Consider the following 23910-nt stretch of genomic DNA (forward strand, 5'->3'; position numbering starts at 1 on the left):
AAAACCAAAAACAAAGAACAAAAAGGCCCGAAAGCTTGCTAAACACACAGAAACATTCTAAGCTAAGCCAAGGCATGTATTACAACAATGCAAACAAGCGTTGTCGTTTTGTACAAAACGTTACCATAAACAAAAATCTTCATTAAAGTAATCATAATTCGTTTCAGAGGAACAATTGTTGTCCAGAGCAACAACAAAAGAGGATTCGCGACAAGCGATCTAAAGTTAGCGTCTGACCTGCCGTCAAAGTCATACGCTTCTCTTTTGTTTCTTTTCAGTAAGATAAATCATTAAAATGTTTACCACAAGAGGGTACTCAAAGACCACTGAAGATATTTGTCAAAGGCAGAACAGTTATTGTGTGCAGTATAATTTGATTGTAACTATGTATTTCCGATCAGATCCACCATATTTTCTGCTCTGCGCTGGATTATAAGGCGCACTTTCAAATTTCTGTCCAATTTGGGGATTCTAGAGTATTATACATACATAAAGACAGTATTATTATAAGGTCATACCTCACGTGTTTACAACAATGCAAGGATCTAACGAACAATATTTGTATTATTCAATCAATATCTTAAATTACATTTAGTTAAAAGTACAATTATATAAAATAAAATAATGATAGTTTATTTTCTGGTGTGCACCATTCCATTTCAGAAACGAGGCAAACGTGTTCACAATTTTTTTTTTCAAAACAAAGAAAAACAATCAATTAATAAATAAGTTGTAAAAACAACCTTTATTGGATTTTAGGAATTTTTGTATTTTACATGTTAACACCCATGTTTGAAGTATATGTCTTACAGGGGCATTGATAAAAGAGTAACGTTGATTATTTTAGTGCCTCCTAGTGGTAAAAAGTATTTTATATTAAAAATAAACATTAACAGACAAACGAGCATGTCATAACATACACATATATACTTTCTGCTGGGGCAGCAACAACTTTAGATCTGCATCTTGTGCAGCCTGCTTTTTGTGTATTTTGTACTGCACTCAATTAACATTTTGCATCAGCCAAATGCTTTACGTATTTTCTCAAAGACCATATGGAATGCACTGCGTACTGCACTACTGGTTATTCTATTCTATTCTAAGAATAATTAACACCATTGGTATTTCCAAACCGATTATATGGAAACCATTGTTATTACTCCTACATGTATATTTGAAAACACTTTTTGAATAACAACTTGTTTATCTGTTATGTATTTATTTATTTTTTGTTACTACAATCCGATTTTGTCCTGTTTTGGTAGAGTGTAAGCTGTCCAGGCCCGGGCCCCCTGCTACTATAGTGACAATCGACGAGGAGAGTCCAAACGGTAAGTAACAAAGAGTTTAATTTCTAATTGGGTTATACCCTTGGGTACGTTTTCTATTTTTGGGGATCGGGAAATCTGGATTGTTGACTTGCTTGTCCAGCTATGTAATGTTAAGATCATGGCAGCAAGAATAAAACAAATGTTTGTTTCTAGCGTTGGAAAATAAAACAATTGTACCTCAAAGTAGACTATTACTTGAAATTGTTTTAAATACAATTATTCCTTTGGATATATTTGGGATAAAACATTCACAAAGTAAGATCTTCAACTGTAAATTTCCACCGACCACGATCAAAATTTCGTCCATCTTTTGTGTTGATTAAAATTTAAAAAATTGTTGACACTGAAATGAAACCTCGGAGCTACCAAATACTAAACATCATCTGTAGTTTACTATGCCAGTTTATAGCAAATTACAAAATGCACATCCATCCATTTTCTGTGCTGCTTATCATCACTAGGGTTGGAGCCCATTCCAGCCATCTTTTGGCAGTGGGCAGGGGACACCCTGAACTGGATGCCAGCTAGTCGCAGGGCACAAAGAGACAGACAACTATCACAATCATTCACACTTAAGGACAATTCAAATCCAGCCAATCAACTTTACACGCATGTGTAGATGCCTTTTTTGGAAACCACAGTGCCTGGAGGAAACTCTCGCAGGTACTGGGAGAATATGCAAACTCTACACAGGGTGGTTGTGGTAGCTGGAATTGAACCCTGGACCTCCGCTGCGCGCTTACCACCCAGTCACCGTGTTGTGCAAAACGCAAATTTTCTATGAAGACTACGAAAACAAAATATTTAAAAAAAAACATGCAATTTTAATTTGTTATTAAACATTTATATGCGTACCAAATTTGTACAATTAGTTATTAATGGTCGCTACTTTGTTGTTGGCAGTTTTTTTAAAAGTGATAACATTGTCTAAGAACCACTTCCAACCTAAAATTGCGTACTTAAATGCTTATTTTTTCATTCAAATTCTGAAAATTATCTTTATCCATTCTTGAATTACAGTTTTCTATAATTATTAATATCACGTTTTGGTAAATATAATACTGAATGCAAAATATGTAATATGCAAACAAAAATTATAATAATTATTTAGTACACTGCAATTTGGGGGTTGGACACCAGCAATTTTCCCATTTACTTTGGAAAATGATAAAAGAATTGCCTATTATCTGTCAAACCATAGCCTGAATTACCTTTTTTTCTACAACCTTATATGAAACATTTTTGTACAGTAATTCCTCGTTATAACGCAGTTTACTTTTCACTATTTTGCTTCTTATTTTTTGTTGTGTCCTGCATTCTAATTGGCAAAACAGTCTCTGCATTTATTTTTTGATGGTGCAGATTTCAGTTCAGTTCATTGGTATCCACATTCTTAAAATGAGATTCTCATCGGTCCATTTTGAAACCAATTTGATGTGCAATATCTGGTTGGGAGTCATTTGGTGAGTAGTTATTTGGAAAAAAAAATATGTATAATAACATATATAAAATAAAAAACAATTATGTAATACATTAATTAGTTAAACAAAATGTTGCAAAAAGGTTTTGTTCTTTAGTTGCAGAGTATATTAGTTGATTTGATTTTATAAATATCGTAAAAAAAAAAACAATTTGTTTCGACTTCATGGATATCACCGATCACAGGTTTGTTTGGGACAGTAACCTCTGCAATAAAAGAAAGATTACTGTATTAAAATATAAACATTATAGTTCATCCAACTCATTGATAAACCAACCCCAGCTTGTACTTTATTGTCAAATATGCTATAGGCACAACACAGAGCACAGATTATATGACGTTCGTAACATACAATGAATAAGACACAATATCATTCGACAGATTAATTTAGAAATAAGAATAGCAGTTTGTTGTGGACCTGTTTGGTTTGACCATGTAACCTGCTGAAACAATTTAAATCAAGTGGCCATTTTCGCGTCAATCATTTTACTTGATGTTGGACTTTTAGGAAGAGGAGCTAAGTGTTTGTGCCAAATGCTGATATCTAAATGGCATAGATGTGTTTCTGTGTGTATTTGTGTGTGTTTGTGTGCGTCTTTGTATATGTCCCGGAGGGCTTAGCATTAGCAGCGATTAATAAGCGGTTGGGTTCAGTTGGAGAAGCTTGTTTATGCTGTTGATGTAAAAAGATGACAAGGAAAGGTTTAAAAGAACACACAATTCTACCTCTCCATATGAGACTCTTTACACAAGAAATCCTGCCAGCAATACATAGAATAATTTAGTTCACAAGCAGTCCCAAAGGCAACCACTAGAAACCACTCAATACCACTCACCGCTCGTGATTGTTCACTACTTGCATCAGCTCATCCGGTTTGTGCATGCAAACTACTACAAGTAAAAAAAATAAAAATAATTGTGTTGTAACAATGTTTTGTGTGTAAATTCATTTAAAGTTACAGTAACTCTAATTTTAAGTGTACAGTAAGTGCTTGCATATCATAACAGTCTCTCAACATGTGCCAATTGCTCCCATTATGAATGATTCCAAATCCTCTTGATTAGGCGATGATAATCACAGTAAGACAGGTTACGAGGAATACCACCGCTATAAGAGCAATCTACTCTACAAGGATGTTTTCGTGTGCTACCAATGACGAGACAATCCAGACTTGAGCCAAATTGGGAAAGACTTAATCAGTATTTTTATTTCTATTTTGTTTTTATGTATGAAAATTGTTATACGTTATACACAATGTGAAATGTTCAAAAAAACATACAATATGAGAAAAAATGTATATGTTGATAGGTATGCAATCTCTATGATTCCTTCTTGCAACCACCCATTGCCCCACCCGCTTTGCTATGCTCATATAGACTTGCATTTTAATTTTTATACCATCATTTTATTTATCCTATCTGCTGAGGGTAACCCCAAAAACCCAAAACCATTTGAAAGGCTCGGCCTTTCAAAAGAAAATTGTGAAATAAAATAGAGAATTGTGTGGTTTGGTCACATATCTGTTTTTTGTATTCCTCTTTGTGCTTTATTGCACTAATTTAAGAGCTTAGTGAACAATTCAAAGACATCTATTGGTCAGAGTGGCTCTTTGTTTTTGTGGCTTTGGTCAGCAATATTACAGTAGTATTGCGTAAAACCACTTGTAGTAATGCACATGAATTAATTCTACAAGTATTTCCAATTTTATCCTCCAGTATTGCCTTTGAGACTCCTTGTGATAGAGGGCTATTCAAATAAACATAACTTTACTATTGTTTGCCTGGAAAGGGATGGGTACCACCAGGTTGTACTTGCCCAAGACACACCACAGACAAGGGTGCCCCTACGACCCTGGTCATCAAGGGATCAAACCCCAACTCTCTTTTTGGGTTATAAGGTGCACTTTTGAATTTGTGGCGAAATTAATTTTAGGTGTGCATTATAGTCTGGAAAACATGACATTTGTATTTTACAGCAGAGAATTAATGTAAATACAAAAAAATAACACATAAAATGGACAAAACAATTTAAGTCAAATTAAGTCAAGTCATGTTTATTTGTATAGCGCAGGGGTGGGGAACAAGTTTGACACAAAGAACCGAAATTTTTAACTGTGAGAGTCAAAGAGCCACACCACGCACTGACCTGCCATGACAAACAGACACACACAAACAAAGACATATTATCTCCCATAACACACTCCTCTCCTTTTAATACAACAAGTATTGTTCTTGTGTTGATTTCAACGAAAGTGTCCACCCTCAATACACACAAAAAAAAACTAAACATTAAACAAGGCAAAGAGCCACAGTATATAGAAAATATGACAAGGCAAAGAGCCGCATTCTTATTGGCCAAGAGCCGCATGTGGCTCTAGAGCCTCGTGTTCGCCACCCCTGGTATAGCGTCTCAAAGGGCTGCACAGATCAAAGACTATTGCAAACTGCAGACCATTATGACACCATCCCCTCATCTAAAGTCTACATGAGGGCAAATAATAGACAGATATTATCAACATAAAATATAGGTTATTCATATGCTATAGAGTAGAAGTGTGTTTTAAGCTTAGATTTAAACATTTCCACTGAGGTTGCAGATCGAATCTCAGGGGAAAGAGCATTCCAAAGCACCGGGGCCCGAATGGAGAACGCTCTCGAACCTGCGGATCTCTTCTTGGCTGTTGGGATCACTAGAAGACCAGCGTTTTCAGAGAGAAGGCTCCGGACCGTAACATAGGGCGAAATTAAAACTGAAAGATATGATTTAGAAAATTATTTTTTGGAGCGTGAGTTTGACTGGTGTTTTATGAATTTAAGATCTTACATAAACAATTAACTCAAAGAAATACTTGACTCAAGGCGAAACAGAACCGGAGCATTTCATTTGTTAATGCAAAACTAACAGCCTATAGGTTCAGGGCAATGGCAATAAACATTTACGATTGCAGTGATGTACAATTGTAAGTGGGAGTTTGTACCAGACAAACCAATGTCCAAAAGCCGTGCAGACGCTGTACACAAGTGCATGCGAGTGTGGGCTTTCCACTAATAATCTCATAAAGCGCTCATTTACCTGGGAGCGCATTCCCATCAGACTACTACGTTCTTTTATATTCGTCTCAGAGCGCGAGGAAACGATCCTCCGTCCCTTCCCTCCGTAATGGAATGTAAAACAGAGCAAGACGGTTCAATTGAGCAAAGTAATTATCCGCCTAAACGTCTTTCATCTCGTCATTGCCGTTCCAGCCAAAGTGGGGAAATGGCGCACAATAAGAGTTCGTCCTTGGCTGCACCTCTCTTAAAGCCTGGTTTGAATACATCTGTAAAAAGATGAATCAGTTTGGAATTTTGCTCTTCTCTCTTGAACAAAACTCAAGATTCGATTGTTTGGGAGTGACTACTGATACCTCCCGGACCAAATGCATCAAATTAAGGGGCACTACGTATCTACAATAAGTGGATTCAACTTCACCTAATTTGTTATTCAAGAAGGTACAAAATTCTTAATGTCATGGAAATTACACATCGCAAAATAGTTGTTAAAATTAGCAAGCTACTTTCTCTTAAAAGCAGGCATGTCAAACTCAGTTGAGCTCAGGAGCCATATCCAGATTTTAGGTTCTCAAGTGGGATAAATCAGATAACAAATCTCAACATCAAATCTTTTGTTTTGTTTTTCACTACTATGCTTAATCATTACCCCTACATTTGTAACCCACCCTACATATTATAATCTCGGATGAAAATCGGATATTTTCTTAGCACAACCCATTTATTCACAATACGTGGGATTGAATTTATTGCGAAATTGTTAATTTCAACATTTGAAATAATGCAACTTTACACTAAACAAACTCAAGTTGGAGCTATGAATACAAATATACTCGCTTCAATTGTCACAGTACTTAAAAAAAAGAAATTCAAAATAAAGGTTTTAGCACTATAGAGGGGGTCTTGTATGTTGCTTTAGTGGATAACATTGGTAGAGTGTGGTGCAATGCCTAAAAATCCAGTGTTTATTGAATACTTCCACCTGAAAATTCTGTTTTTTTCTAAAAGAAAAAAGAAAAACAAAAACAACAATTGACATGTACTTTGAAATGTAAGACCTTCTGTTGTATTGTTTTTTCCAAACTTCAACTCCTTTTAAGGGGTTTTATTTTATGTTTGTTTTTATTCACGATTTTTTCCTACCTCAATGAAAGTCAGAGAATTCAATAGGGAATATCACTGTTAAGGAGTTCAAATGAGCATCGCTTTTTTAATGTCTCTGAACCTTCAGATACTCATAAACACATGAAACCCTGATACCTTCTATAGGCTTCTTTTTGTTTGTTGGGCTCACCAGATAAATTTGAAGTGGTTAATTAGATTGGAGATTTACCAGATAAGAGCTGTGGATGTCAGCAGTGGGAGCGCCTGAATGAAATGTATCATCCACTTGATGCAAAGCGCTAGTTAGCATCCCCATCAACAAGAGCGCTCTGCCTCGGCTTTTATCTTGTCTCTGCAAATTTTTGATTTGTACCAACCATTGCCTGGGGTGTACATGCTCATGTATGGCAAACAAGTCATAATGCCAGCCAACTTGCTTTATTCATGAGGATGGAATTCAGTGCTGTTTTATATGCCATATGTGCCAGGATAGATTAACTGTGCTGATAAAATGCTGCAGCATGAAAGGGAACACCCACTCTCACAAACACCAAAATGTTGCGGGGAGTTCTCGAAAGAGGTGTTTTCAAACATGTATCGCCTAAAAGCATTCATTTAGAGTAAAACAAAACACTAAGTCAACAAAATACCGAATAATCCACATTTTGTCCAATCATTCGGAATGTTTATAAAGGTGTTTCCCCCCTTTCAGAGTAAATCTGGACATCATTAAGAAATGTCGGACAACTCCGAAGCTAGCAAGCATGTTGCAACTGGCAAAATGGTTTGTCCGCCACTTTCAGCCTCCCTTCTACAAACAGTACCCCTGGCTTACAAGCTCTGAGGAGCACTGCAACTTTCCGCATTAGCTCAAATGACAATGGAAAATAACTTCTTGACGGAACTGAAGTGCACAGATAATCTGTACAACAGAGTAATTGAAACATTTTTGAAGAAAGAAAGAAGAATGGATTTGTGGACAAATAAAAGTGATAAAAGTGATTTTTGATTAGTAAATATTAGGGCAATATTATGAGGTTATTACTGATGTTTTTTTTTAGATGTGTCACAGCTGTAGCTGCAGTAAAGGTGTAATAGCCATAAGATTTTTTTTAGTTGAAATGCGCTAGGCGTAGCACTACTGAAGGCCAAGGTGTAAAATGCAAGGCCCGCCACTGGTATCAGACTTTTTTTTACTAATTTGATGTATGATAAGCAATCCATATAGTACACAGATGCTATCTCTCCCTTGTGTACGAACCCTGCTTGGCATCTGTTCCGCAATTTGTTGTATATATGGGTCTGTGTTTCCCTTCAGAAAAACTAGTTGTGAAAAAAAACACCATTATGTTCCTCAATGTCCTTAACAGAACATGACATCTCCTTGTTAGCATCTGACTTTGGTGGAGAATCAGGCCTCGAGGAAGGTTGTAGCTTTCCACGGACGTTTTTCTGGTCGTATCTATTTATGAACTCACCATTCCTCCAAACATGTGAAACACTTTACATGGATACAATTGTCTTGTCAAATAACCTTGTTAAAAACTTGTACATCCCCTGAGCTCTACTAACACAGATGTCACATAATAAGCATCCACCTGACCTGAAATGTGGTTAGCACTTGAAGAATGATGGTGTTTTTTTTCTCTTGCCCTTCACGTGTTCCTTGGATTTCGGGGTGATGAGGATGTTGGTAAAATCACAGGCTAAAGATGAACTGCTTCTCGAAGTTTTAATTGGCAGAATATATTTTGGACCTCATTAAATTAAGACACGTCTCCAATTTGACAACCTTTGCAATCGGGTGTGTCAAGGACATTTAAAAGCAAGCTTCTTATACTTTTTCTGAGGCGTTACAAAAGTCAACAGCAGGGTTGGGTAGGGTTACTTTAACATGATTACTTTCAAATACTTTTGGCTTATTCCAATACCAAATATGCTAATAAAAGACAAAATAAACTAAATATGAATAAAATTACAAAATTCCGTGCAGGCTTGGGGAGTAACGGAATACATGGAACGGCAAAAATGATGTTGGCAAGCTGTTTGGATTTATTTAATTTTTTTTTCTGTCACATTTTATGTTAGTTTTGCCGGAGATCAAAGAGATAAAAGCCAGGAGAGAAAGCTTACCACGTGTTGTGAGTCATAATTTTATTATTATTGAAGTGTATCCGCGCAATGACGGTACTGTAATGAAGTTTTTACTGCAGTGGGTGAGTGATATCCTGGACTATTGTGTTTGCCAGTCAGATGATGGACCTATTATTTAAGTCTGTGGTGGGTACGCAAATGATTTTAGATGCCTTGTTAGTGCTGGACAGAGAGCATAGTGAAAAACAGCATTAGGGGAGGTCCTTGAGTTTTTGGGTGACAGACAGTCTTCGTTGACTCTTTTTATTTGAATGGCCGTAGTATGCTGATCAAAGGTGAGTCTGTCCAGTGTTACTGCCAAGTATTTGAAGGCGTACACAAAAATATCCTTATAATATGATGTTTTTTATCTACAGTATTGTCTTCACTCCCATTTTCTATCATCCGTAGTAGAGGCTAAACTACTATTCTAGCAAGGTCAGTAAAGCTAAATCCCATTTGAAGGAGGACACTTTGCAGCCACTCTCTCAAAAGTAAGTCAAAAACAGCAGTGCCCCGTCATTACTTGATGCTCTTACAGTCACTTCAGAGCACAGTTTGGTACTGGTAACACTCTTTTGAGAAAAACGGTCACTTAGTAGACTCACTTTTTTTTTCAACCCATCCTCACAAACAGAAAAAGTAGGAAAACACTCCAAACTTCTTTCAAACATTTTTCTTGATACTTCAGTCCCCCACCCATAATTGGTCCGCTTCCACCGCATAGGGCCTGTCGTCAAGAGTAGCCTTTTGTCATTAAAAGGCCGCAGTGAGCTGAAAGGCAGATGGTTATTACCTAGCAACCTGTATTAAAAGGACTGTATTTTCTCTATAGCAAAAATACCAGCTGGCCAACGGTTTGCCTTGAGAACCCTAAGGTCTCAAGGCAGCTCTGAAATGTAACCGGTTTAAACAATTAATGAGCCGAGCTCCCCCAAGCGACTGGAGATCTATGTCGCTATGGACTCATTATTCTCTCTTCAATTTTATTCAATCACCTTCACTATTTGACTTTAAGTCACTGCTTATTACTGTGGCTGTAGTTTATCTTGACCATTCAAAGGATATTTTTTTTATTCCCCTTGACATTCTCACCCATGTGATTCATAACAAAATGTGGGAGCTAGATCACAAGTGGGTATACTGTAATCCGTCGTTTTTCGCGGGGGTTGCGTTTCCAAAAGGTTGCGCAGTAATCAAAACCTATAAAGTAGAAACCTTTATTTATTTATTAATTTATTGATTATTCCATAATACATCGAATCCAGACAACATACCCAAATAATAATAATAATAATAATAATAATAATTTCCTTGTATTGTCATTCTGTGTAACAATGTACACAGAACGAAATGTCGATTGCACCTGACCCGTTGTAGCGAGCCGATGCAGCCGCAGCCAACAGAGGGCGCCGCCGACCACTTTTTAAGTCTTAGGAATGACTCGGCTGGGGCGCGAACCACCGACCTCCCAGTCTCAAAGCGGGCGCCTTACCATCTAGGCTAAATGTACAAACTCGAGTATTTGTCTAACAAATAAAGGTACTGTACTCAATAAATGTTTTTTTTTTTTAATTTACAAATGACTTTAGTACTGTCAAATTATAATTTCAAAGATAATCTTGGTGTTATACTGCACTCTTGATGTAGGACAGTATCCACTTTATTTAAGATGATATTTTGTCGCCATCAAGTGGACGTTATTGGACAACAAAATGTGGCGTGAAAAGAACATTCTTAAAAGGCAAATAAAAGCACTGTACTTCATAAACTAGTTCATAAAAAAATTATCTTGCTAATGTATTGCACTTTTATTGCTTATGTGAAATATGCTTGAGCTTTCTATGGTAACCTGATCTAGGCAAACGTGTCAAATCTTTAATGTAGCGTTACAGCAATGCAGCAAGGGATTACTGTAATGGAGATGAGTTTGAATGCACTTGGACCTTTGCTTAACTACTTATTCATTTATTCATTTTTGGGGTGGTGGGTTTGGGGGCAGTCGATTTGCCATCACAGAAAGAGGAAGGAGAAGGAGAGAATCAACTTTTTCAACATAGATGCCTCACCCAATCGTCTTTAATAACTTTAGGCGATGAATTCGACACATGCCGTGGAAAGAATTAAAGTGAATACAAATCCGGTCAGATTTGTTTTCCCCAATGTGGTCATTACTTGTCTTTATATTTCAATTATGGACATTACCCTTGATTTAATCAAAACAGCTCAAGGACCTTAGATCGTAGCATAACTTAGTCTCAGATTTGAACGTTTTTAGATGTAAATATGTAAAGCCACTGGTCATTAGCCACAGTTGTAACCAATGCAAAGCATGCTTTTTGTGACCATGACGACAAATTACCATTGGAAAGGGGGTTGTCACCTCATTGTTTAATTATAAGTGTAATTACTGTTTTTATAAAGGCAGTAATTTACTGATTTGCAAATGACATTATTAGCCCATATGATGTACTGCTCTTATAATAAACACCCGCACTCTTTTTGATATATTTCGTGAACTGGCAGCAAACAAAATATTTACTTGTGTCATTTTCCATTTGAAGTGAGTGCAATCACCAAGCAATTTTGTTGCGGATGTGTTAAGAGATTATAATAATGCATGACTGCACATTATAATTAGCGGCTTTGACCCAAGTCAATCTACTGTAAATTACACCATCATCAATTCTACAACAAGCAGCAGTTTGGCAGATAGTAACCAAGCTCTGTATTACCTTTTATATGTAAATGATACAACTATACTGTAATTGTATAATTGTCATATTTTCTTTTATCTTCTAGCTCTATTTTCCTTTTGAAAATTCGTCTTTATAGCCCTTGGTACGAACCCTGCCAGTAAACATAAAATTGACAAAAAATAGAGGCAAGGTAGCCTTTTTTTCTTTCATGTTCACGTTGCAATTGGTACGTAAAAGTCAAAGCTCCAGGTGGCATATGTTTCTTCACTTTGCTGTTTTCATTATAAACAACGACCTTGTACCAGCTCAGAAAGTTAACAAGACGAGAGTACATTTTTGTTCAATTCCTTCGCTATCAGTCACCGAAGTTGTTAGCATGGAATCCATGGATTCCTGCAATACTCCCAGTTTAGTTTTTTTACAAACGATCATCATTTTAAAAGCTACTCGAGGAAAAAGGGAAAAAAAAAGGAACAATGCACGGTTAGCACACTGACATTTAATTACTTGAAGTTGACCATGTGCGAAGAAACATTATTAGAAAATGCCAGTAGCTATGTATAAATCTCAACACATGATTTTATCGGTACATTAAAATAAAGCATGCCCCATTAAATATACTAACAACTCTGAAGAGCCTGGAAACTTTTTGTTTTTCTTTTTTGAGCCTTTTCTAGATACATTTTTATTAATTTATCTCCTGAAAATATGGTTGTAGAAGAAATCCTTAAATCAAAGTAGAACATTTAAATTTCACATAATTTGGAGTCTGCCTTCCTTCCTTAAACCGTACAAAATATCCACCACCAAAGTTTAGAACAGGCTACCGTTTGTCCAACGTGCCCCCCTTCTTTATTGATACTCTCTAGCAACCATTCATTTTATTAAATTTAAGCTACACCATTTTTTCTCTGAATTTAGCAAAAATGAGTCGGAGAGCAACCATCTGGATGCTGCAGTCACCCAAGTGGCCAATTTACTTTCGCGGAGCGAATCAAGCTCTTTTGTACTTAATTTCCAAAGTGTACACAAGAAAAAAAATGAACTAGCAAACGGCAACTTTGCATGCGACTCAGTAAGCACGACTCGCCGTTTGTCGCTTTTCGTATCATTTTCCGAAGAGTTCTCATTAGATTTTAAATAGGTTCCCCGTGTTGCACGCAGCCTGTGTTAAACTCCATGATCACACTCTGATATAATGATTGCTGGGTCATCAATAAGTAATTAGAGGGGATCTGAAAAAAATAAATAAATAAAAGGGATTAGCACACAACACCTGCTCCTAGTGGATTAGAGCAACACAAAGTCGGTGGAGAGGGACTGCTTGAACTTGACAATTGTCACTTCTTGTTTTATGATACTAAAATGTATTAAGAGACCAATGTATAAAATAACAGATAGGTTGTCCATTTTACTTCAAAGTACCTTATCTTCAACCTGTATCTTGTGCGAACAGGATTACAGATTGTTGTCAATTGGAATATTTGAAATCAATGTACGGGTATGTTTAGAATTAGAATTGCCTTTACTGTTATTAATAACAATGTAGTCGACATTATCTATAATGATATTAGACATAGCACTCCCAGATAAACACGTGATAAAGACCTAAAACAGAAAAAATAAGACAAAAAGAAAATGTCAGGATTAATAAGAAAACCTATTTAAAAGGAAGTGCTTAGAGATTGGCCTATGTTGTAACAATAGTTCAATGAAAAACAGTGGGATAACATTAAGCAGCAACAAAATCCACAAATAAATCGCTGAAAAAGATAGAAATACACATTTTTCATACACTATCCATTTTTCAATTCAACTTTTCTAACAGGGCCCTCACCACCCCAAACAAGTTCAAAAAACTGTGTGAAATCTATATTTTGTGACTTATTTGGGAATTTTTGCACTAATTTCCATTGTGCTATTTTTACAATGCACTATTTGTTTTTGCACTATATCACTACTTAGATCTGTCTCAAAGCACTATGTTTTAAATAAGTTTGACGATTAATCCAGACAGTCTTTTATTTTGTTTTCTCTTTTAAGCCTTTATTATGTGTTTACCCTGGAATGCCTTGGTAAAACTTACAATAGTTCACTCTGTTTGCATCAATGTTAACGGAAACAGTTCAATTCAACTGGCAAGATAGATATTTTTCACAGTCTTGTACGCTTGTTTAGGGTGGTGATTGCCCTGAAGAACCAACTTTCTCTGAGCCTGTTAGTGTTTGTTTTAAGGGACCTGTAGTGCCTACCAGAGAGCAACAGATTTACACACAGGGAATACTCCTACTGGGATGAGAATTCAATTGTTTGGAGCGAGTAAAGGGAATCAATCAAATGACTCATTGACATTGTTTCTGCATTTCACTTTTGACATTAAAAAAAAGAAAGACAATTATTTACTTTCATGTCACTGACCAAAATCAACAAAATCAGTGACTTGACTGCCGGCAGACCATTATTAAGCCGTTGTTTTATTTTTCCACAGACTCATTTCTGCTTTAGTGAATTGCAAATTGCATTCTGCTACATTGTAATGTGGGTTTCAATCCAGTTCAAGCATTACTGCAAGGTGTCTTTAAAACATGTCAGTGTTTTATATGAAAATCAAAAATTATGTTCCCTTGTGTGGATAAACAGTCAGCATAATTGCTTCTGCGGCAATTTGTGTTTAAATAACTGTATTTGAAGAGAATGGGATGTTCACGCGGCGTTCAATGGGTTTGTGTCATCAGCTAATGAGCAAATTCAAGCACTGTGTCTTTTTATTTTTTTTCAATGTGATCCCACACACAAATCCCTATTGTATATGAAACATATTTCAATAAGGTTTTGAAAAAAAAGGTTCAAATAAGCACCAGCCATCTTTTAATGAACTGGGTTCTTTATGTTTTTGTTGTGATACCTCCGTTAACACCCCCTAGCCAATCATAGTTTGTAATATCGGTCACGTTTTCAAATTCCTGCTTGCAGGCGCTGACTCACCAACATGGAATTTGATTGGCTAACCCAAAAGTTTTATCGTCACTTATTTCATACCTCAGGGCCTGCAAGACTGATTGTGAAGGCCTCTGGGTAGATTTCAGACCCTTGCAAAGAATAATTACTGAAATGTGATTTGTTAAATGATTAGATAGAAATCGTAGATCTGTAAGCAGTGCAATCAGGGTGAAACAAATGAAAGGAAGCTGACAGAAAAATGTGAATTATTTAAAATCATTCATACACAATGTAATAATATCACATGGTTCAGATATTTTTAGGCCAGCAGAGAAGGCTATGACGGCCCACCAGTGAGTGTCTCATATAGTGCACTGCATCTGCAGGTCAGATACTAGGAACCAAAAGCCAGGTCTCAAACCACAGAGCAAGAGGATCCAGTGCTGCTGAAGAATGGCAGAAGGAGGAAAGGCAGGTTGTGGAGGGGGGCCCCGAGGAGATTGGAACCAGGAACACACCCGGAACATCAACAAGCAACAACCAGCAAGCAGCCAAAAGCAAGGAGAAGAAAGAACCGGGACGAAGGCAAGCCATCATGTGGCCAAGAGCCAATGATTCTTTAGTCTGGGAGAAGTTGGACACTGATATAACCATACTTTTGGAGCATTCTCTCTGTGGCCAGGTAGAGACAAAGCTTAACACCTTAGGAGACATCCTGTACGAGGAATGCAGTAGCCGTTTTGGGGTGGTGGAAGAGAGGCGACGAGTAGTGCCCAAGCCATACCATCAAAGCGGTTTCCCAGAGCAGACAGGGCATCTGGACAACTTGGGAAGGGGTCATGGACAGGCCTTTGTCGTGGCGCGACCTGTGGAAGATCCCTCAAGCCAGGCTCAGCTTTCTGATCCGGGCAACGTACAACACACTACCCTGCCCCCAAAATATACATCTGTGGTTCGGCACTGATGTGATCTGCCCCCTCTGTAGTACCATCAATGCGAGCCTTCAGCATATCCTTTCAAGCTGCAAGATGGCACTTTCCCAAGGCCGCTACAGGTGGCGGCACGATGCCGTCCTAAAGAAGCTGGCAGAGGTAGTCGAAGGTTGCAGACAGAAGGCAAACAGTCAGCCAGCTCCTCCATCAAATCACCTCATTCAGTTTGCAAGGGCTGGCGGCAACGTTCGCAAAAACACGAATGCCCCTCGCCCGCTACACTGGAAGGCTCCTCTCGCCCGCCAGCGAATGGAGAATGAAAGTTGACCTCAAGAGGCAGTTGCAGTTCCCCAGGGAGATTGCAGAAACATCATTGTGGCCAGACATTGTCCTGTGGTCTGTAGCCAGCAAGGCGGTCCTCCTGGTTGAGCTCACTGTCCCTTGGGAGGAGGGAATAGAGGCAGCATACGAGAGGAAACGGGCAAAGTATGAAGACCAGGGAGGCGGACTGTAAAACAACAATATTCCCAGTGGAGGTGGGGTTCAGGAATTTTGTGGGCTCCTCAACCTCCCGCTTGCTCAGAGACCCTGGATGCACAGCAGCGGGCAACCGGAGAGCAACTTAAGAGCTGTCAGAAGAGGCGGAAAAGGGCAGCTTCTGGCTGTGGCTGCGGAGGAATGACAGGAACTGGGGGCCTTCAAGTAACACCTAGGGCATCAGTGGGGTTGGCAGGGAGATTTCCCAGCCATCGCTCCGCCACCGGGAGATGTCCTGGGGTTAAAGGAGCGGAACATCAATGACCGGTGGTCCCCAGCTGATGACCCAGTCAGGCCCGAGTGTTTCCATTTAGCTGTACTACAGAGAAGTTATGTTTGTGACTGATGTAATGTTGTCATTGTTTCCTATTGATTGTTGAAGACATTTTGGGAGTGTGATAAACATCTCGAAGACACTTTTTGTTGGATTAAATGTCAACGTCATCTGGGATTTAAAAAACATTTTTTTTTAACCTCTTTGTTGTGTTAGGGCTCCCCATGACCTGTTTCAAGGTTATAAAATGTAATATCTGATGTGTCTCAGGGTTTAAAATTACAATAAAAATATATGGTTATGGATGCATATATTGTTTGTTAGGATGTTATTATCTATATTGAGTGATACTCCTATTTTTTTGGGGTTCAGGAGTTAGACCTCGGGTCAAAACTGACCCGCCAACAATGGTTAGTGGTGCCAATTCCTAACACAACATGGGGTGTTGTGTATGTAGTAGGGTTGTAGAAGGATTCACGACAGGCACGGACGGTACATTCAGAGAGTGTTTACTTAACTTCTTCCTCGGTAGTCATCAAGCACAATTACAAGGCTGCACATTAGTATACAGCGACACCGCAGGAAGGGGAGTGTATTACAAGACACCACATATTCCCTTTTTGTTAGAATAGTACACAAACCGTAGCAGTAATCTGAAATACGCAATAACTCTTTGTTAAGTATGAGCTTATAGAAAACATACATTACAATATTCATTACCAGATTAGAGGGAAATATTTATCAAAGGTAAGCAATAATGTAAATGTAAGCAGACTGTATGAGGATCACATCATTAACAAACATGACAATTTTTTAAACAATGAACATTCATCATGTCCTTTTTTTTTTTTTTGAACATCACCACATCTTTTCTGTATCTTTTTTTTTTTTTTTAAGTCACGTAATCTTGAAGCCATGCAGGAGCATGTCGTGCACTCGGGGAGGGATGTGGTGAGGGCACAGTTTCAGTTTCAGGTGGCTCAGCACCTTGGCTGCTTGGCAGGAGACAAGCATCAGCATCAGCAGGCTGTGGCGCTGAAGCAGCAGCACAGGTGGAAGAATGGGCAAGGTGGAAAGCATTCCAGACCTTTCCATCAGACAGCAGATAAGTGGCTGGACCCTTTTGGGCTACCACTGTCAGTGGCTTGGTGAACTTTGAGTGTCCTTTGGCAATGATTCCAGGTTTGCGGATGCGAACCGCAGAGCCAATCTGGAAGCTTGGTGATTTTGCACCTCGACGTTTGTCGGTGTATCGTTTTGACTTCCGTTGTTTGTTTTGTATGTTTTGTAGCATGTTGCCTTTGTCAGCAGTGGGACGCATGGAGTGAAGACCTGTGATGTGAAGCTTTGTATTCAGTGGTCTACCAGGCAACAGTTCAGCAGGGGATACTGAAGTCACGGCATGTGGTGTGGCTCTGTAAGTCTGTAAAAACTCAGTGAAGAAGGCTTTCAGTGGTTTACCTTCGATGTTGGCTGTTTGTAGACAGTCCTTGAAGACGCTCAATTTCACCGTTGGCCCGTGGGTAGTACACAGAGCTGCGACAGTGTGTGATGTTCCTGTCACTAAGGAATGCTTCAAACTCGGTTGACACGAACTGAGGGCCATTGTCAGTAACAATTTCCTGTGGATTACCTTCTCTGCTAAACACAATGGAAAGAAAAGTCATAACAGAGGCAGAAGTAACATTTGAGCAGAAGGCAATCTCAGGCCATCGGCTGTAATAGTCAATGAGGGTGATGGCGAAGCGGCAATCAGTAGGCGCAGAGTGAATAGGACCAACAATGTCCACAGCAACCTTTTCCCAGGCAGCAATTGGGGTAGGCACAGGCTGTAATGGGGCAGTACGTGTGGTTGCGGTTTTGTCATGCTGCAAGCAGGTGGTGCATGATTTGATGGCGAGCTCAACGTGACAATCCATTCCAGGCCACCAGTACAAGTCTCTCAGTCTTTGTTTTGTGCGGACAATCCCTTGGTGTGTAGCATGAGCAAGTTGGATCATTTTTTCCTGTAGCTGTTGTGGTATCACAACACGATGAGTGCCACGCACAATGACACTGTTCTGCAAGGCAAGCTCATTTTGCACACGGAAGTATGGCACGATGAGGGGGTCAAGGCCTTTTGCAGTACGAGGCCATCCGTTCTGCATGTAGTGTCGCACCTTCTGTAGCACTGGACATTCCTCACACGCACTGGAGAGCTCATCAGCAATGACTGCAGCAAAATCAGAAGACACAGCAGCCACCGTCTCCATGATGCCATAATTTTCCAGTTTCGTCAGCTCCTCCGACAACTTGTCACGCACGGCATATGGGAGTCTGCGTAGCTTTTGCTGGACTGGAGGCACATCATCACTCACTTTAACTTTGTGTATAAAACCTGTAGCAACGCCTAAAGCATTTGTAGTGTTGACAGTGTGACTCATCTCTGATGCGGCAGGTGTTGCAATCTGCCCATCTTGTATGTGAAGGCGAAGTGCAGTGAACAGGTCCATTCCCAGTATTGGAGTACCGTCAGGAACTATGTAGAAGTCAGTATGTGCACTCTGGTTGCAGTATGTAGCAGTAAGTTGAAGACAGCCCAACACTGGAATTGGCTTCTTCATGTAGGTCACCAGGCGTACAGTAGGCTTTGAGAGAGGCACGTGCATGAATGAATTTCTGTAAATTCTCTCTGGCAGAATTGAGACTGCTGAACCAGTTTCCACAAGCAGGTCAGTAATAATTGACTGTTCATCATTCGCATGGAGAGCAACTGTACATGTAAGGCGTTTTGGGACTGCAGCTGTAGAGGCTACATGACACACAGTGAGGACAATAACTTCTCTTACTGATCGAGTAGGAATTGTGCTGCGGCACACTTTACTAAAATGTTCAATTTTTTCACAACCACAACGGTAGCAGGTTTTGTGTTGATTCCTTTTATCTCTCGAGCGCTGTGTATGCGTGCTGCTCCGATTCCTTTTATCTCTTTGTTGCACAAGCTTCACAGGGACGTCGGGCACGTGTACAGGAGCAATAGCATTAGCTTCTGTCATAGCGGATTCGATCTGTGTAGCAATAGCGATCGCTTTGTCAAGTTTTAAGTCCGTTTCCAACAGCAAGCGTTCTCTGATCCTCGAAGAGGACATCTTCTCAATTAATTGATCCCTAATCATATCATCAGCAAACGTGCCAAAGTCACAGTCAGCAATAAATTCCCTCAATACGGCAATGAACTGAGCAGTGGTCTCACCCGGTCTCTGAGCACGCTGACGGAACTTGCTACGCTCAGCCACGACATTCATCTTCGGTACAAAGAAAGTTTTTAGCGCTTCACAGGCGGATTTGTAAGAAGTGCCAGTGTTGGGGAGGGAAAGAAAAATTCTCTGCCCTTCTGTGCCTAAGCAGTGCAGCAGTAGTGCGCGTTTTCGTTTGTCCGGTATGTCGTTAGCAGTCAATGCTAGCAGGTAATTTTCAAACATCTGAATCCACGTGGTGTACAACATCGTAGGCTCACCCGGGGTTTCAAGCAAAGCAGGGGGTTGTGAGATTCCGATCCAAGTCATCCTCGTCGCCAATATGTTGTGTATGTAGTAGGGTTGTAGTAGGATTCACGACAGGCACGGAGGGTACATTCATAGAGTGTTTACTGAACTTCTTCCTCGGTAGTCATCAAGCACAAGTACAAGGCTGCACATTAGTATACAGCGAAACCGCAGGAAGGGGAGTGTATTACAAGACACCACATGGGGGTGAAACCTTATCACTATAATTTTGTTTTTTGCAAAAGCCTGCATTATCTATGCATAATTGACTGCTGTTGTTCATTGTGGGAAGTGTGTGCCAAATTGAGGCTTAAATTACTTGGATTTTTTTGGGTGAGAGCAATTCTGCCACTTAGGACTACTAAAGTAGTCACTGGGATTTCAATTATTCATATATAATAAAGCTCTTTGAAGTTTTGAATATGCTTTGTGTGTTGTTGTCATATTTTCTGATCCTTGGAAAAATCTCAGTTAGAAAAGGATATCCAACCGTGGTAACTGTATAGTACAGCAGACTTGTTTTCAAAGTCTGATTTGGTTCTAATTTTAGGTAGTGACGGAAGTCAAACATTTCAAAATATTCCCTGTGTGGCTTAACAGCAAACTACCGCTTTACCATAATCATTTTGAAACTTTTTAACTTTCTGTTCCATGATCTGATCTCAGTGTGCAGATCTCAGACTTCAACTTAGTTTATATTCCACTGAAGAGTTACCAACAATGTCTTTTGAGCTAAATAATTACACAGCATCCTAGAATAGTGACACTCTTTCTTTCAGTTAATTAGATTTTCTGAGACGGAGACAATCTCTTTTCACACTATGGTTTTAGAATTTACACTCTGGCTCCCTTTGAGGAGTTTTGTTAAAAATCAACACATTTGTAGAGTTGCCAAATATAAAGCTTTTGAATTCTCGAATAAAATAGCAAAAACTGCATTAACGTTCGAGTTAAATATTTAACTTATCCAGTGCCATTCTGAATAAATATGTTTTCAGAAGCATTGTCCCTGTGTGCCAAAACGCAAAATATATATACATATATCTATATCTATACATATATATATATATATATATATATATATAAATATATATATATATATATATATATATATATATATATATATATATATATATATATATATATATATATATATATATATATATATATATATATATATATATATATATATATAATATATATATATATATATATATATATATATATATATATATATATATATATATATATATATATATATATATATATATATATATATATTTTTTTTTTTTTATTTTTTTTTCCCCAAACTATTTTCAGGGGTTTGGCGCAGCTCATCAGCAAGTATCAAGCCTCTAGGAATTATTTCAGTATGAAAAATTATCCTTGGATGGCAGGCATATCTGTGTCCACACTTTCTGATGTTTCTTCCTGCATCCAGCGATTGAAGTGTGTAGGCGGGCTCGAGTAGCTGACTGAAGTACTGAAGCAGTGTGGCCAGAAAAGTGGGTATATGGACAATGATAGACAAATGCTTTAAGGGAGCTTTTTTTCTAAATAGATGATGAATTCCCTTTGTCAACAATAGGGCAGAGAGGGATGACTGGTTGTGCAAGTCCGCATCAACGTGATTGCCATTGTGACTGAAATTGTGTGATTATGTTATCTGAAACATGCGGTGCTGAAAAGGTTTTGTAAAGTTTATGGATCATTCATGCATAAGTTCAATGCTGCAAGCAAAGTGCCCTTGTTTTAGGGAACATATTGTCGGAAAAAAGCACCAAAGCAAAAGTTCTGTGTTAAATGCATGCTTTCACAAAAAAATATGTTCATCTTAGAAGTTTTCTTTGAAGCAAGTGTTTTCAAAAAACTCAACTACGCTTAAAAACTAAACTCCTGTTTACTAAACATTGATAAAAGTTAAAACACATGCTTTTTTTCTAATGAAAAATGAGTCTTAAAGCTTTCTTTTAATATGACCTATTATATAGATAAAGAACTACATTTGCCGGAGGTCTTCAAAAATGAGTCCAAATGGCAAAAATTGGCTGCTCTTCCCATTTGAGATTTAATCAGTTAATGAAATCTACACAAACTCTAGTTAAACCATTAAAGATGCTTTTCCAGTTGTGTTAAACTCTTGACTACAGCTGTAAAACGTTTTTTTTTTTTTTGACGGAACTACAAATTAAACACTTGAATCACCCAATTGCTACCTTCTTCCCACCTTACAACCTCTGTATGGTGTACCGTGTTGTACGCCCAATTGTAAGTCAAATATCACATTTCCAAATTTTGAAGCTCCATTGCTGCTTCAATTGGCGATAGCCTAGAATTTCTGACACTTGCCCACATTATTTTGACCATCCTGCGATTCACAGAATACGATAATGCAGAGAATGACTTATTACTAGCAAAACAGCCTGTTCTGATAGTTTGGATGTCTTTCAAGATGGCGCGCTACAAACTTACAAAGCCCGTCTGACATTTATTATCAGAGGAGGTGCCCTGGACCTTAAATCTGAATGGCATCACAAAATTGGAAGCCTTACTCGACTCAGATACAACTGCAGCTCGGATCTGACCTTTTCTGGGTCATTCAGTAAGCATTTAATTACCTTTTGCAAGACTACGGTCGCATTTTTATGAGTTCATGTAGTGTGATCATAGCGTCATACCTAATGCCTACACCATTTGTGATGAAAGATTTTTTTGACACATTGTCCATTCGCTGTCAATTCATATTAATGTAATGGCTTTGGTCTGTTCTACAGCAATTGCTTTTGACATAATTAAACAGCTCAAAATCCCACAGATTATTTGTCTTGAGTCAGTAACTGAATAAAAAACAGCTTTTGTTTTTTTTCAACCTTAGTCTCCGTCATGGGTGGTACAATTGACCCTTCCTTATCAGGTGACTACATAAAGTAGTGGCCGCCATACTGGGTGTAAACCGGTATGTTTTACTCAATATTATTGTGATAGACTTTCGAAATACGGGAATAAAAGCTCTAGTTTAGCACCCGTTAAACGTTCCGGGATTACGCTTCCCGGACCAAAAAACAATCTGGGAAGCATGTGGTGCTCTCAACAACTCGTCTGTGATGTTCTATCAATATCGGTAACTGATGTCAACAAGCTCCTGTCAGGTTTAGTGGTCTAAAGTTGATGTACACGTGGATAGAGTCCAAAGACAAGAACTGCTGTGTCCATGTGCACCGCCATACTGGCTCAATTTGAAGAAGTACTTAGAAATAAACGGGAACGTCACAAAAAGACTTGCCTTGCACATTCCTCTTTTATTTGAAGATCCAACAAAATTAAGGTCAACCCGTCCCAACATCAAACTGAGTTCCTGCGACCCAACCAGTATGGCTGACTAGTTCCGGGTATCTCATGAACATCACGCGAAAACCGTCAATTGCAGATTTTCGTTTTGAGGAGTATACTAGGAGTGACAAGATTGGATAGATTGAGACATTAAATTGTGAGGGACAGAACTGGAGTAGTAGTGGAACTGAGCAAGCGTGTGGATAAGAGAGCACTCGGTTGGTTTGGACACATGGAGAGTATGGATGAGGAACGAATGTTGAAGAGGATCTACAGAGCAGAAGTAAATGGAAGGAGACCAAGAGTAAGGCTGCGATCGACGTGGATGGATGTTGTTATGAGTGCACTACAGGAAAGAGTTCTAAATATAGCGGAAGCTAGAGCTCTTGTTGGTGATGGGAATGAGTGGAGAGGTGTTGTAAAAGGATAGTGGGATGTTTAGACGTGTTCTAAGGGATGGGCAGGGCACCTGTATCATGCGGCAGGGGTAAACCAGTGAAAGCTGTCGGGCCCTGCTGTTGAACAGAAGAGTGTGTTGTGTCACCCTGATCCAAGTGACATGGCCGCTTTCTTGT

At 38.7% G+C, this 23910-nt stretch overlaps 1 protein-coding gene across 1 annotated transcript in view; it reads left to right on the forward strand.

Annotated features, from left to right (window-relative positions):
• The window catches only part of LOC148353674 (protocadherin-15-like), a 350912-nt gene that overhangs the window by 66194 nt on the left and 260808 nt on the right, over window positions 1-23910 (forward strand). The window contains exon 4 of the mRNA XM_088350828.1: window positions 1266-1331. Within this exon, the coding sequence (XP_088206954.1) occupies window positions 1266-1331 (66 nt within the window). The remainder of the gene's footprint in view (window positions 1-1265; window positions 1332-23910) is intronic.

The sequence above is a fragment of the Urocampus carinirostris genome, chromosome 13 (genome assembly GCF_059441175.1).
Source record: "Urocampus carinirostris isolate Australia breed hairy pipefish chromosome 13, RoL_Ucar_1.0, whole genome shotgun sequence".
Lineage (NCBI taxonomy): Eukaryota > Metazoa > Chordata > Actinopteri > Syngnathiformes > Syngnathidae > Urocampus > Urocampus carinirostris.